This window comes from Protomyctophum bolini (assembly GCF_963924005.1).
Source record: "Protomyctophum bolini genome assembly, chromosome: 22".
Classification (NCBI taxonomy): Eukaryota; Metazoa; Chordata; class Actinopteri; order Myctophiformes; family Myctophidae; genus Protomyctophum; species Protomyctophum bolini.
In genome coordinates this window covers 28,513,942-28,530,298 of record NC_137883.1, presented here as the reverse complement: position 1 = coordinate 28,530,298, position 16,357 = coordinate 28,513,942, and the positions used below count along the sequence as shown (strand labels likewise).

Here is a 16,357-nt window from a genome sequence, read left to right as displayed (position 1 = left end):
ATTCATGAATACAAGTTATACTATGATCTAATTTAAACATTTATAATATAATATTTATACATAATTAAATAAAAAATGTTAAATGCAAAGATAATTTAATCTGTTTTTATATCTATGATATAATAATATAAATTTCTGTAAAGTTGCCATTTGTTCAATAAAGGTTGTTTTTCTCCATTGAAGTCAGTGAATGTCTATTCAGTCATACAAGTGAATAAGTGTTATATACGCCTTACACTTATACCAAGCTCATTCCATAGAGGAGCCAGGTGTCAGTCAACTCAGTGCCGGTTCTAGGCCTTTAGTGGCCCCAAGCAACATAATATTATTTAAAAACTCTTCTCCCTGTGACGAGGCCCCCTCAGTGGTTTTGCTGATTGCAATAGTAGCCTACTATAGGTACACCACACTGAATAGGCTTCATTCATTTATCAATATTGCCTCAACCACTTAGTGTGTATTTTTTGTTTCCCAAACCTTTTAGCTGGTGACCCAAAAGAGAAATTAGACGTTTGCCCGTGACCCAAACTAGTGAAAATAGCAGATCTACAAGCTCAGAATGCATCGGCTATTTTCTTAGACATTATTTTGTTTTCAAATTTACGGAATTGCTTTGATTTGTCTTGTATTTCTTCATGACATCACTGTAAAGAAAATCATTGAATTCATGAACATATTTGCTTTTTTGTAAATGGTTTTTGAAAATGGTTTGAAATAAGAATAATTAAAGGTTAAATGGGTCCAGACTCTGTGTTTGGGAACCAGTGGTATACTGGACAAGTATCACTTGTGTGGGACAGGGGTACGGGGTTATAGCAACTTATTACATTACTTAAATGCCTTGATAATGAGATATCAAGTTGATATCATATGTCATATTCGACCATATAGGCCGCCCTAGCCTATTATTGCATATAATTTTATTATTGTTAGATTTGCATTTCTTCAAATATGCACACTTACCAACTAATAAGCTTTCAATTAAACTATTACCTACAACAAACTACATCAAACTTTTCCAAACCGAGCACGTATAATTACGCACCAGCAAGTGCGTGTCGTGCACGCGCATTATGTTGCGCGTGCGTGCATGTGCGCTTGTGCACGTGCAAGCGGGGGAAAAACGCACTTCCGGTCCCTCACGGAGCACGGCCCGAGGTTGTCATTTGTAGCACTAGATGGCAGTACAGGACAGAGGTGTTTGCAGCATTCTAGCTGCTCTCAGATACTTGCTGACAACAGGGATTCAGATCCATTCAAGGTGTGTGTCTGTCAGCTGACAGCTGTGATGCTAGCAGGTTAGCCACTTTACTTTGCTAGCAGCTAGCTTGCTACGTTTTATTTGGCATCATTATTCGAACAGCTGGTTGCGGTTCTTTGTCACTTTAACCTCCTTTTTTTCACGACGGCAACATAACCTATGTCTGATGACGACAAATATTTTTTAGATGACATAAAAAAAGCTATCCAGCCTACTACTGCTGGCACCAGCTATAGTTGCTAGGCATTCCTCTTAACGACTTAGGTGAAGCACCAAAACATTAGTTATCTAACTACTGCAATCCAGTGGGAACAGCTCGGACGCTCTTCGTGTTCATGGAGATGTCACACACTGACACCGTCCAGGAAGTTTGTAAGGCTGACCTTAGTGAGTTAGATGTGAACTAGCTAATGCTAAATGTTAAGTTAAATGGCAAGAATTGAGCAAGGCAATGGACTCCACTCAGCAGAGTCCAGCACAAGTTTGCGAAGCACCACGAAGACAGCTGATGGGGAAGAAGACAACTCTTTCACCTCCGACTCGGAGGTGAACGGCTATGCAAACTCTGGAGAAAGACAAACGGACAGATATGGATTCCTCAGGGATGGCCAGCAATGTGCCGACGAATCGTAAGTGGCATTTCTTGATATTAATTAATTTCACCTGAATAGTGTTGGTGAATCAGATTCCGTTTCAAATGTAGGCTATTGTAACATTTATTTTCCTTATAGCTCCCAACATTTGCAATTTTAAAGAAAATGATAAAAAATAGGAAGACAAGCAATATAGACACAGAATGGACTGAATTGGCATGATCTAATTAAACATGGTAACCACAGAGAAGTGAAGAAATGTATTATTGTATTAAAGGAACACTTCGCCACTTTTCAGCCTATCTTCATATAATTGGTCCTCACTAATGTTCATGATAAAATAGCACAATTTCTTTTCTACTCGGTCTATGTCTCATATGAAGGCTGTGGGCAGTTCAGAAACCTGTCTACCAGTGACATCATCGTTAGGCAGATTTTCAATATATATTTTAAACTATATAGATTTGTATTATCGTGAGAACGATGGCTTCCATTTTCACATTGCAACTTACCAGGAATAGTCTAGATTCTAGACTATTTGTTGCAATGCAGGCTTTCTAGACTCTATTAGCTTGGATTCCCCATCGATGATCTGCCCACAGCCCTCCTATGAGACACAGACTGAGTAGAAAAAGAAATGTGCTATTTTATCATGAACATTAGTGAGGACCAATTATATGCAGATAAGTTGAAAAGTGGTGAAGTGGTCCTTTAATGAAGTTATGAACTGCATAACACACACTAAGAAATGCATACTCTATAGGATTGCCAGACCAGATGAACAGGAAACACTCCTCTAGTCTACCTGGTGTGGTCATCAGAATGTTGCTTGTTATTTAACTTGAGTTGATCCTTCGTCACTTCCTTTTGATTTAGTAAGCCAGCACAGGGAATGGCTGAATGATGCAGTTGATTTTTTTTTTACATACACCCTGTTGATTAAAAGGGCTTAAACTGTCTGAGTTGCTCCAGTGCCTTCTTTCCTCTATTGATTGGTACTTGCCTACTTGGTCATTAATCCAAATTTGATTCAAGTAAATAAATAGCCTTGGGAACCAACAGTTCCTGATCCATGTGGCCCCAAAGGGCAGGGGTCTATCTCTATCTATCTCCTGTTTTTGTAGCGTTAGGTGGCTTGATGTACAAGTGTATCCCTCAGTCACGATGGGCAAGTAGGTCCCCGACTCCCCTGACACTGGTATGTTGCAGGGACTTGCCCCCAAAAATCCAACACTTGACTGGCAAGCAGGGTCTCATACTCTCATTATAGTCTTTGGTATGTTTGATTGATTTATTGAAGTATTTATTAACAGTTTGCAGAATTCCAGTACATTTCAAGCACAACTCGATACAAAGACTGTTAACTGTGAGTGGACGACACAATAAAGCATTACACATGTTTACAAGAGGATTCGCCTTGTTCAATTCATCAAAACATTTAGAGACGTACAAATAGACACTTCTATATAGATAAAGAACAGAACAGGAATTCATCATAAAGGAGGTAAAAAGGGAAAAGAAACGTATACAGTGAGGGGGGGAAAAAGGGGTCAGGGGATTCAGATTTTACGGGGGCCAGTTTCGAATTGCAGCCGTCCGTAGGTGTCCTTTGAGAGCGGTTTTGAAGGAGTCAAGGGATTTGCACGTCTTAATGACTGTTGGTAGTAGCAGCATTTTGGTGGCATGGGAGCGAAAATAATTGACTCCCTTGTTTGTGCCGAATCTGGGTTGCACATGGTTTGTTGCACTCCCTCTGGTGTTGTGGGTGTAGACTTCGTTAACATTAAGGAAGTATTTACTATTTAGACAGGTACATGGGTATCTTGGTGGTGTATCGAATCTTGTGGACCAGACCCATTGCAAGATGGGGGGTGAGGCCAAGTAGGAGCCTGACCAGTTTGTTTTGGGTAGTCTGGAGCCTTGTTTTAAGGGCCTTTGTTAGGCTCCTGTTAGGGTCTTCAAGGTGTTTTTGTTGACCAGTGAGTGGCCAGGGGATTGAATCCAGACCTCCCAAACTCCGGACGGACACTCTTTAACCAATAACCACAAGGCCACTGAGCTGGTCAAAAATTTATTCAAGTCACCTGAATCCGTTTTGTAGAGGAAATACTGTAAGTCAAATGAGAAGTTATTTGGTAATTGCTTGATGCATTCAAGCTTTTTTTCTCTCTAGTTTGATGGATGACAAGCTTAGCCTATTATTACCAGACCACCTGAGCTAGCCTAATTCTTAATTCTATTTTGTTTGTTAGCGTTTTTCTACATTTTCACCTCAATGTCAATTCCCGGACTTAATTATATCAACCACACAACTTGTATAATCAATAACTTGTCCATTCAATAATATTTTAAAATTACGTTACACAATGGCTTGTATCAGACTTACATCTCAGCAAAGATGTTTGCATGTAAGGTATTTGCATAGCTTTTGAGCTTAGTAGATAGTGATCCATCGCTCAGTTCTAGTTAATAATCGCATTGTTGTACAGTATGTGAAATATTTTAAATGTATGTATTATGTAAGTCTACTTATTTGGAAAGCTTTGGCTCGGACAAATTCTACTTTATGAAAAGAAGTGAGACCGGGCCCATGTTGTGCCATGGATCCTTTCCTTGTAACATACCGGGGCAAACCTCTCCAGCAATATATAATCTGTCATGTAGGATAAAAACATATAATTAGTGCCTGTCTCAGTATTCTTTTTATAACATCATAATGTAGGACTTTAGTGAGATATTAGAGAATGTCAAGAGGCCGTAAAGAAAATAACTAGAGGAAAGTTCTCTCTCAACTTCCTGTTTTTCCATATACTTCACTGGCAGTGGCAAGTGTTCCACTGTTTTGTCTGAGGACAGATTTCCTGTGTGGAAGAGATCAGGCACTGTCCCACCCCCTCCCATGACAGGCCTCTCCCATCATGAATACCAGGAAGTGATGAAAAGTGTGCATGCCACACCTTATGTCTATTCTTCATTCATTGTTACTATTGTGTTTATGTGTGTGCGGTTTAACCCATTCTGACCTGAGATCAGATTCATACGAGGTTTCCACTGGACACACACTGGTCTGATTTAACCCATTCTGACCTGAGATCAGATTAAAAAAATGTCAGTCGCTCTTCGATTTTTCAATAGATAAAGCATAACATGATGCTAACACCAAAATGGGTGCCCGGTCAGAATGGGTTAAATAGCACGGCAGCATGCACTTACTAGTACGTAGCATCCTCATTTGTTACTATTGTGTTTATGTGTGTGCGGTTAGCACGGCAGCGTGCACTTACTAGTACGTAGCATCCTCATTTGCCTTATTGTATTTGTGTTCCTGAGATTTATCTGTGTCCACTTGGTTGTAAATCTGATCCTCTATCTACACAAATCCAGCTTATGATAATCAGCCTGCATGCACAGCCTCTAACACTGCTCCTTATGCAGAAGTTGCCTTATTAAAAAAACAAACATTTAATTCACAAAGTACATTTTATTTATCTTAAAGTACATTATGTTGAGTGGCTGAAATCTGAATGCGTCATTATGCCTATCCAAAGTGTATGCTCCCATCATCTTTGCCTTCCATCAACAACCCTTACATGTCGGCCAAATTATGTATATCTGTCTCTGAATGATGGAGAAAAATCTTATTATATTGGCTATTTTCTATTAGGATTATAACGTCCTTCTTTGGCCCATACATCTTCCTTGCATTAGTATTGTTTCCATCTGGGTATACAAACTCAAAATTGGAATGGCAAACTGTTACCACACTAATTTGTTTGTTTTTTCTGGCCCTAATACCTGTCTTCCTGTCTCCAAAGTGCTGGAGACATCCCTCCTGAGGTATTGAGACAGCGGGAGGGAAAATGGCTAGAGATGCTCAGCAGCTGGGACAAGTGGATGGCCAAAAAACACAAGAAGGTATGCTTTGATATGGGTTTGGTTTTTACCAAAAAGACGGCGCAGCGTGACATTTCTTGTCTTTTTCCTTGATCATCTAATGTTAAATTTTAAGTAGGACATGTAGCCTGATTTTCTTTTAAATGTATTGAATTCTCAATTGACAAAAATATTCATGCAGATATTTCTCTCACCCCCCATAGACACAAATGGCAGTACGAAAAAACCCCCCAATAATTCTCAATAGTAATAATAATAATGCAGACACTGGTCCTTGTGCTTTAACTAGTCAAGTAATACGTCCCACCCAAGCCAACTCCCATAGTATAAAAATAATTACAATAAAAATGGCTACTGTGTGGATATTGTCAATTAAAATGATAAATTGCTTGTTTTGATTTTAACTTGGCACTTATATTCTGCAAATATGTCTCATTAGCATTTTTCACATTCCATCTAAAAGAACAAGCCCTTATCTATTATGGGTTGAAGCTGGTTTTTCTCCTTGCCTCCTTCACTTTTGTGAAATGTCACAAATGCATACTGGTATACACAGTGCACACCATGTTTTAATTTATCTGAACACTTAAAATACCAAGCAAATAGCCAGGGGCGCTCGCTGGCCAAGTGGTCCAGGCGTATGCCACATATAGGCTCTGGCCTGACAGCACATTGCATGTTTGAGTCCCGTTCATGACGACTTTTGCTGCATGTCTCTCCCCTTCTTCCCTTCCCACTTTCCTGTCTGTCTTCACTAATAACTATCAATAAAGGCAAATAGCCAAAAACAAATCATTACCAAAAAAAAAGAAAAAAAGCAAATAGCCAATCAAGTTATCCTGTTGTTTAATTTCTTCACTCCATAGATTTCTCTAGTAATAACATGTATTATTTTAATTGTCAGGTGAAGCTGCGCTGTCAAAAGGGAATCCCACCCTCGTTACGGGGGCGGGCATGGCTCTACCTGTCTGGGGGGAAGGTGAAAAAGGAGCAGAACCCGGGCAAGTTTCAGGTCAGCCATACTTTCATTGTTAAATTCACTGATTAGGTAAGGCAAATCTTAAGTTTCCTGATGATAAAAGATTCAAGGTTTAATTATATCGTTGTAAAACATTCCTTGAGACATTGTATAGCGAAAACAAAAACATCCACCACAAAACCGATTCAGCCAGATTTTTTTTCGAGGACTTAACAATTGACTAACAATTAACAATTGGTAACCCAAATAATCCCAAATGAAACTATGACCACTGCTTGTGCTGTTAATACCGTATTTGCATGATTGACTACATTTCAGGACCTGGACAGCCAGCCAGGAGATCCCAAGTGGATAGACGTGATACACAGGGACCTCCATCGACAGTTCCCTTTCCACGAGATGTTTGTGGCGAGAGGAGGGCATGGGTGAGCATAAGTCAGAATCTACAGCAGAGGGAAATTCCAAATGTATTGGCAAGCAAAATACCGTAATTTCCGGACTATAAGCCGCAGCTTTTTACCCATTATTTGAATTTTCCCTAAATTTGGCTGGTGCGGCTTATACAGTATTCAGGTGCGCCTTATTGTCCGGAAATTACGGTATGTATATGAAAAAGCTATAACCGAATTGGTTCTCCAAAATATGATTCATTACATATCTGCATGATAAATCAAGTAGTATTGGTTATTGGTTATATAATGTGTTGCATAAGCAGCATTTTGAGCTTTGAGCTCGGAGTGATTTAAAATGGTGTCTCTTTTGCATATTGCTCGCAGGCAGCAAGACTTGTTCCGTGTGCTGAAGGCCTACACTCTGTATCGTCCAGAAGAGGGCTACTGTCAGGCCCAGGCTCCCATTGCTGCTGTGCTTCTGATGCATATGCCAGCAGAGGTACGCACACATGAGCACCCGCTTACCATGTTGCCAAAGATATGCCAGTTTGTTTAAGGAACACACACACACACGGCCTTAAAGGGGTATTTTCCCTTTAAAACACTTCGTTTTAACATCTACTCAGGCTTTTGTGTACACCCCAGACAATTTTTAAGCTGCTTGATTAAATATTTAGACGTTTTATAATCATTTTATTAGACTTGCCATGATGAACTCATTGAAAATACTCTTGTTGTTTCAAATGTGCTTTAAACTTAAAACTGCTTTGCCTTGCCTTTGACTTTTAAATATGAAATAATTTCGTTTTATTGTAGGAGGCGTTCTGGGGGCTGGTCCAGATCTGTGAGAAGTACCTTCCTGGATATTACAGTGTTGGATTGGTGAGACTGACATCTTGTTAGCTTGAGTGAAAAAAGTCTTAATTGTGGCACATTCTCTAGTACCTAGAGTGTAGTCTAGTCCATGCCTTGATGCAAAACATGAACTATAGAAAGTGCTACAGTTAAGCTGACTCTAAAATTAGATTACATATTCACAGTACTCAGCATGTTAATAATTGTCAGGTATACGTTAAAACAAATTTCAGTCAGCTCAAAAACACAATTTTCAACATTTTACAACAATCTTACAACAATTGTCCGTGTGTACTAAATGTAGGACAATTCTAGTATGAAGACTTCGAATGTGTCTATAATTACTTCACAGTAACATTCTCAATGTTCATTTAACTCTCTGAACACAGAAGGTTTTGTATGGACTACTGGAACTCCAGCTGTCAAATGAATCCATTTTACCACTTATACCCTATACCTCTATATACCCTATTGGACACTATTAAATATTACGTTTTTTCTAATGGGAATATTAAAAAAAACAGGGTTGTATTATAATCAGGGACTAGACTATTTGACATTCAATGTTATTTTTCTACAAATGAGTCTAACTCAGTCTTGAAAAATGTTATAATCAGAGTCGTCTTTTATTGGGGACAATACGGTACAGTACTTTGCTAACTGATTCTCAAGCGTTGTCGTTGTAGATGTTCTATTTTGTTCTGACATGCCCAGAATAGGGACACTAGGGTTCATGTGGTTAAAGGTCTAGAATGAGCCAAAGATCACCTGATTTGACAAGCAAAACACAAATGGCATACGTATGTCAGACGCCAGCTGATTCCTCCTACAATGTGTTACACAGTCAGGCTTAAGACACTACCGGGTATGTTGCTGCTCGTGTGTCTCTAGCCTGACCATGATATACACTAATTGCTTAAGTGGGTGACCAGGCAATGAAGCCTCCATAAAATTTCAATCGGATTAAAGAGAGAGAGAGAAGATTCTGTTCATTCTTACTTAGTTACTTCCCTTTCTCTCCCCCTCTCTTTCACAAACGCACACACACACACACACACACACACACACACACACACACACACACACACACACACACACACGCTCATGCTCATTCTCTCTCTCCATTTCCCTTCCTGTCCATCTCCATGCTGACCCGTAGGAAGCGATCCAGCTGGACGGAGAGATCCTCTATGCTCTGCTGAAAAGGGTGTGTCCTGTGGCCTTCCGCCACCTGAAGAAGCACAAGCTGGAACCCATTTTGTACATGACAGAGTGGTTCATGTGTGCCTTCTCTAGGACCCTGCCGTGGGCCTCAGTTTTGCGTGTTTGGGACATGTTCCTCTGCGAAGGCAAGATGAATGAATTCATTAAAAAACACTTTCAACCTGGCATTCCTATTGGCGGCAAAAATGTGAGGGGGGAGAAAAAAAAGCAGATCTACAAGCGTAGGCTTGTATGCCGGTGGTTCCCAAAGTGGGGTCCGGGGACCCCCAGGGGTCCTTGAGGGAGTTCCAGGGGGTCCCCATCTAAATATAGTTAGGAACCAAATGGACATTTATGGGTCTGTAACTCGGAGTGTACAAATGGAACCAAAAGGACCCTGACGGGTCCATTTGTACACTCTAAATTAACATTGATTTTACAATATGAATTGGGTTCCAGAGATAAAAATACCATTAAATGGGGCTCCATAGCCTAATTCAGGTCCAACTGGGGGTGCTTCAAATGAAAATGTTTCAGAATCACTGCTAGAACCGTAATAAAAATCTTCTCTTATGGGGGTCCCTCTTTTCAAATGGGGGTCAGTTTGGGAACCACTGTTGTAGACAACGTGACACCATCATGTACGATACATACGATACATCATTGTTCCATTGGACAGTTGTGCAAATCATAAGTGGCTCAGTACGTTTGTAGATTGCATTATGTTGCAGACGAGACAACACACACCCCTTAACATGACTGGACAAGAAGCAGACATTACAATGCTCGGGATGAAGGTTTTCTTTCTTCTGGTTGTCTATAGATATAACGAGTGCAGATCAATGTAATACTCGCCCCCATTTACTTATTTTATCATATTATAATCAATGTATAAAATAGCTCAAGGCTCTATTACTGATTACGTAGGTTAGAACCCGCCACAGTGGTCTGGTTAGAACTTAAACCAGGATGCTTCGACTTCTCGCTTCTCCCTGAAGCCGACCCTTGTTGTATATTCTACGTCCGACTATGCTTATCACGATGACTAAGCCAGTTAGATCTACATCTTACATCTATCTGATATCAGCACTAGGTCGGCTCAGGCCAAATATAGGTGTTGTCATACTTGACATATATATCATATAGCCCCAACGTCCTAGTCGGATATCCCCATATATGGGGACTGTATATCCAACGAACACTCCCAGTTCGGCTAATATAAATGGAAGTTAGAGTCTTCGTTACAAATGGCCTAAATGAGCTAGCCAAATTCACAATCCTTAATATTGCAAAATATTACATTGGCAGACATACTGTGTTGCAAACACTGAAGCGTGGGGAGGTGCAGGTGCGAGAGCGCAGACATTTGAGAAATTGGATGATGTGGGAAAACATTCCCCTGCAAGGCATTTCAGTACAATGCACATTGCAGTCACCGTCTAAAGAAAGGGAGAAGCACTGTTCTTAATGTACGTTTCTGTTCTCAGGTGTGAAGATCATCTTCCGGGTTGGCCTGGTGCTGCTGAAATGTATGCTGGGCTCTCAGGAGAAACTTAAGAGCTGTCAAGGCCTGTATGAGACGATGTCACTGCTAAAGGTGATAGAGCCGCGCTACATGCAAGACAATTTCCTAGTGCGGGAGGTATGTTATATTGGCAACTATTCACAAAAAGCATTTTGGATCAGAAATGTAACTTATATATATACACAGTAGATATTTCTAGAGTAGCATCATAGTTGATGTGTGGTTGCTCAGCCATCTAATTTAATTTGAATACTGAAATAATGTCAATAATCTTAAATATTATATTCAGTCTCATAATACAGTGTTGCCACCTTGTGGAAAATCAAATACAAACTGCAGGCTAAAGCCTACAGTAATTATCACCTTTTTAATTGACAATATTAATTCAAAACCCTGAATATGTATTCTCATATTTCAAAGTAAAAACTTGTATTACATCTTTATTAGTATTACATTTAGAAATGTTAATACTCTCCTTGTCTTCTCTGCGTGTTTCAGATCATCGAGTTGCAGGTATCCGAAAGAGACATCGAGAGGGAGCACCTCGCCCAGCTGCGGAAATGGAAGGAAACGCGTGGTGATCTTAACTGTAAGTCCCCTCCGAGAATGCACGGTGCCAAGGCCATCATTACCGCCGATCCCCCCAGCCGGCAGGATCTGAGACAGAGGCCCACTATCATAGTGGAGTCTCCGCTGGCATCCAAGAGTGATGTGCAGGGAAGAGAAGAGACAAAGGAAAAGACCGGAGGGGAAGATGATACGGAGGCAACGTCTCCACCACCAGAGGTGACCAAACCATTCCTTTCTCCTAGTGACCCCAAACACAAGTCCATCCATGGGTCCAATGAGAGTCTGAGTAGTGCAGAGCACGACACGTACCTGTAACGGTGAAGATTATAATTTAAAGAGATCCCCACTCGCATCCCTATTTTGGGCAAGAGTTTCATAAATATCGATCTACACGCTTACATTGTGTTGCAAGGTGACGTGTTGTGAGCTTGTAGATTGGCTATTTTTGCTATCGGTCGTAGAACTACAGTATAAGTATATAGGGCTTAAGTGGTTAAATGTATACCATTCCGTCCGATCAACTGACCTGCAGCGCGCGTGCGACACACACACACACACACACACACACAACGTACACACACACACACACACACACACATTTGCTTGCATGTACACAGAAAAACCACAGCTGACAATCATCAAAGAACTCTGTGTAATTAATACCTTCCACAGCCGTGGCCTGAATACATACACTGACAATTAATTGTCAAAGGGGCAATTTGGGCTGGGGAGAAGGGACCATTTTGTTTTGCACACAGAAAATGCTGGAGAGTCGGATAGTAACAGTCTTTCTTCATAGTATTGGACATCCAGGAAAATACACTAACTATAACAAATGATTGAAAATCATGAAATGATTTGCCTCAACTGTTCCTGTGATAATCTTGAATAGTAAATTCTTATTAATGAAATCTGATTTAGTTTTAACTGATTCCTAGAGCACTTTTCCTTTTGATACTCTTCCTCTTGACACACTAATCATTACATCATCGGCACAGCAATCTGAGAACCCATCGGCATATATAGGAGAAATTGTGCCCTATTTTCCTTTTGAATTTGAAGTGGAGAGACTAGTATCAGCACAGTAGTTGCAAGCTTATACTAAGTTATTATACTGAATCAAATCGTTCACATTTAAAGGTTGTGTAAAGGATTATTTTACATTAAATAAGTGTTCAATAGCTCTATATTCTGATAGCAATCACTGCTGTTTAATCCCGTCTTTCCAGCTCTTGAACAGAAAACGCATGTTCTGGTCAGGATACCAATTGTATCCAATCAGGAGAGAGAACTCATACGTGACGATACAGATTTAATATTAACCCAAAAACTTTAGCAGACAAATTTGGACCTGAACACTATAAAAGTTAAGCTAACTGAATGATCTTGCGTGTGATGCTCTCTCCTGATCAGATACACTTGCTATCCCAACCTGAAATTGTATTTTCTGTTCATTAAAGAGGTGGAGAGACGCCTGTTACCGAACAAGCGTAGCAATGATTCAACAATCTTTTCTAGTGTACCAAAGAATATCACTTATAGTACCACCTTTAAAAGTCAAAGTGAACTAACTGCGTACAGTTTGGAATGGTGATGTCTGTGTCTTTTTGTTTGCTATTGTTGAACACTTGAGGGCACAGTGAGTCAGTGGTTTTCAACCTTTTTCATATCCATTATTTATTTAAAGTCATGTAATTCAATCAAATAGGACTTTTCTGTTTGGATTCATGGGCTGTCAAGGCCAGAAAGTAGATTTTTTGTCATTCAGTAGACGTTTCCGCATAACTTCTGGCTATGATGATGATGTCACGCGCATACCCTCTATAGCCACGGACCACCAAACGTTCAAACAAACATCAAAATAACTACATTCTTTAACATTCTGTAATTGTGTAGACTTTGTGGAAATTAAGTAATGCAGATGTTTAACAATAAATTAAAACTTGAGAGCGTAAAATGAAACAAAATGGATTTGGTAAAATTTTACACACTCAAGAGTTAAAGATCTATAAGGGTCCATTTTGTTTACCAACTCTCCATCATTTAGCCGAGGCCCACCAGAGCCCCCTCAATGACCACTGGTTGAAAACCCTGATCTTTAGGTGTTGATTCTGACTCCAATGAAGGTAAAAGTTTGCAGGGAAAGTACCAAACCAAAGACGTTTTTTAATCATTTTTTACATGTTTATACTTAAAGTTTTGACATATTATATTCTATATCAGAGTATGGGAGAGGGACAGCAGAATTTAGATTTATGTTCTGAATGATTTATGGGAGGATATGTATATAGTATATTACAATGCTTAAAATGTGATTCCCTCGAATCCATCAAATAGCTTGTCCATTTATTTCTGTGGATGTCCGTGAAAATGAAGTAAGACAAAGTTGAGAAATGCCACTGAAGGTGCATACTTTGTATTTTTACGTTGAACAGTGAGAGAGTGATTTTTTTCTTTGAAACCTCGCAAACTGCACTCTAAATGAACCGCACAGTCTATGCTTATGTTTTGGTCCTCCACTTAAACCTTCATTAAAAGTAATTGGCAGAAATAGCAGACTTACAAGCCCACAACACGTTCCATGACAACATGTTGCACGCTTTGTAGATCTGTTATTTTCACAGAATGTTTGCCTATTGTAACATGCCAAGAATAGAGAAGCAAGGGTTCATGTGGTTAATAGGGATCACGTCTACATGTAAAAATCGGGGTGCATACTTAGTTTAGACTAGTCATTGGTTAGACATGGGTTAAGGTTAGGTTTAGGTGTGCTGCCCCGTGGGAGGTTAGGTTTAGGGTGAGGGTTTGAGTTAGGTTGTAGTTGTAGGACTAATGACTGGTCTAACCAATGACTATTCTAAACCAAAAACTGTCTAAACTAAGTACTGCACCCGTAAAAATCTTATCGAGGTCAATTGAAGAGACCTAGCTTCAGAAGAACAGTATGTTGTTTATGGAAAATGTTGTTCCAACTGCAAATTAAATGTTAAGTGAAGAGTACACAAAGCAACATATTGGACACACATTTTCTATGGATTCCATTTGGATGAAAATGAAACGAGGATGTAGCTTTTGCACTAGATGATTGATTGATGATTTGTCTTGTATATGAACTTTTGAAGCCCATTATAGGAATATCAATGCTATACTGTCTCTGTCAATTCTGCTATTTTCTTATCAATCATATGTACTGGTATATATTTTATTTACTATAGACACTAATTGCAAAGAAGTTAACAGTGGAGAAGGTTTATTTTCATCCGTTCGAAAGCTCAATTTATTTGCCAAATCCTTTAAAGAGTCTTAAGAGATAACAATGAAGCTTTTATATCTGCATGTATTACCATTTGTAATTTCAACACTAATTTAGAAGAGATTACCTGTACATACTGTGAATTCATATAGCTGATTTATAAAGTGCAAGTCAACATTAAACTGTCTGAAGGCCACATAAAACTATTATCTGGTTAGAGATTGACTCTACTTTATTATGACAACAAATACAAATCACAATTTGAAGCAATTCCCGAAACTCTCTAATAGATTGTGCATTGTGATTTTAGTGCCATTTAAGTTAGCCATTTCTTGTTAAGAGATAAAGAGTATATATTTATGCTTATTTTAAGCTTTGGTGCAGTGGTTGCGAACGCAGTGAGCACTTACTATGAGACCTAGCAGATCATGTCTGTCTGTCTGTGTGTGTCTGTGTGTCCCCCCTTTGTGCCCATATATGGAGCTGAGTGATTTGTTTGTGATTGATGCAACACACTCCATATTTGGACGTATAGCTGCTTTGGGGACTCCTTATATGGTTATGGCTAAGTTAAAAAAATAACTTAAAAATAAATCTTTAAAAAACCCAAATATGTACGAGCTGCGTTCGCTTCCCGCGTTTGCGTGTCTTACTGGTGTAGTATGCAGTTATACGCTATTTACACAGCATACTATACTGTGTCAAGGTTTTTGATAAAAAGCGCATACCTTCTGCTAATCATTTATTTCATCCATCCATCCAACCACGCACAAGCCTATACGTGCACATGTCGCAAATAGAATAATTATTGGTAGGCCTGGTAATCCTGGACTACAGCACTGCTTTGTTGTATGTACAATTGAGTATGTACTGATGACAGAGCAGGTACTAGTAGTTCTCTATGCTGTCATGTAGAGGTTAGCTTTGTCACAGGATTGGGACGCTTTCATCTTTTTACTGTCTTCACAATATGTCCAGAGTCCAGACTCCAGTATGTAGCTACACAATGCTCATTACTGAATAATTAATTTAGTAAGAAACCTGCTTTGTTCAAATATTTATAGTACAACCTCCCTCTCATTTTACAAATTAAATCAGTAAATAATTGTATGTCCCAAATGTGTTCCAAATCACGTTTATATTAATAAAATTTCATACTCAAGGTTGTCTTTATTTGTCTGTCTCAGGAGAAATTTGTGTTGGATATAGAGTCACAACTGAACATAACACAAATTTGTGTTTTAATAACGAATTATGTGAAACACTCTTTTCACCCTTTTCACATCAGCAAATAATTACATCCATCCATACAATCCAGCAACGTGCAACCTGTCGTGCTAATAAGGCTGAGCCCGATTGGCAGGGCTGTTACGGGTTGGGTCTTGGCTGGGGGCTACACCGGAACTCAGGAGAGGGAAAACTGAACACAGGCCGCAGGCAGACCTTCGCACACAGACAGTTGAAATGTTTCATAGTTTGAAATGTTTCATAGTTTTAGAAATATAAGGATTTTAAAGATTCCTTTTCAGGCAAACATGTCCACCGTTAGATGAACCTATTTCCATTTCCGCAATTTCCGCAATTCCGCAATTTCCGCAATTTCCATTTCCGCAATTACCAATTCCGCAATTTCCGCAATTTTCCCGCAATTTCCGCAATTACCAATTCCGCAATTTCCGCAATTTCCATTTCCGCAATTAACAATTTAGGAATTACCAATTCCGCAATTTTTCCTCAATTTCCGCAATTACCAATTCCGCAATTAACAATTCCGTAATTTCCGCAATTACCAATCCCGCAATTTCCGCAATTTTTCCTCAATTTCCGCAATT

At 39.4% G+C, this 16,357-nt stretch overlaps 1 protein-coding gene across 1 annotated transcript; it reads left to right on the top strand.

Moving 5' to 3' along the window:
- Window positions 1-1,267: 1,267 nt before the first annotated feature.
- On the top strand, window positions 1,268-15,687 carry LOC308310277 (TBC1 domain family member 10A-like). The gene is made up of 9 exons (XM_080756548.1): window positions 1,268-1,890; window positions 5,670-5,769; window positions 6,653-6,760; window positions 7,046-7,152; window positions 7,504-7,618; window positions 7,936-8,001; window positions 9,134-9,323; window positions 10,665-10,819; window positions 11,201-15,687. The coding sequence occupies exons 1-9, from the start codon at window positions 1,691-1,693 to the stop codon at window positions 11,585-11,587; spliced, it is 1,428 nt and encodes a 475-aa protein (XP_080612674.1). The 5' UTR covers window positions 1,268-1,690; the 3' UTR covers window positions 11,588-15,687.
- The last annotated feature ends 670 nt before the right edge of the window (window positions 15,688-16,357 follow it).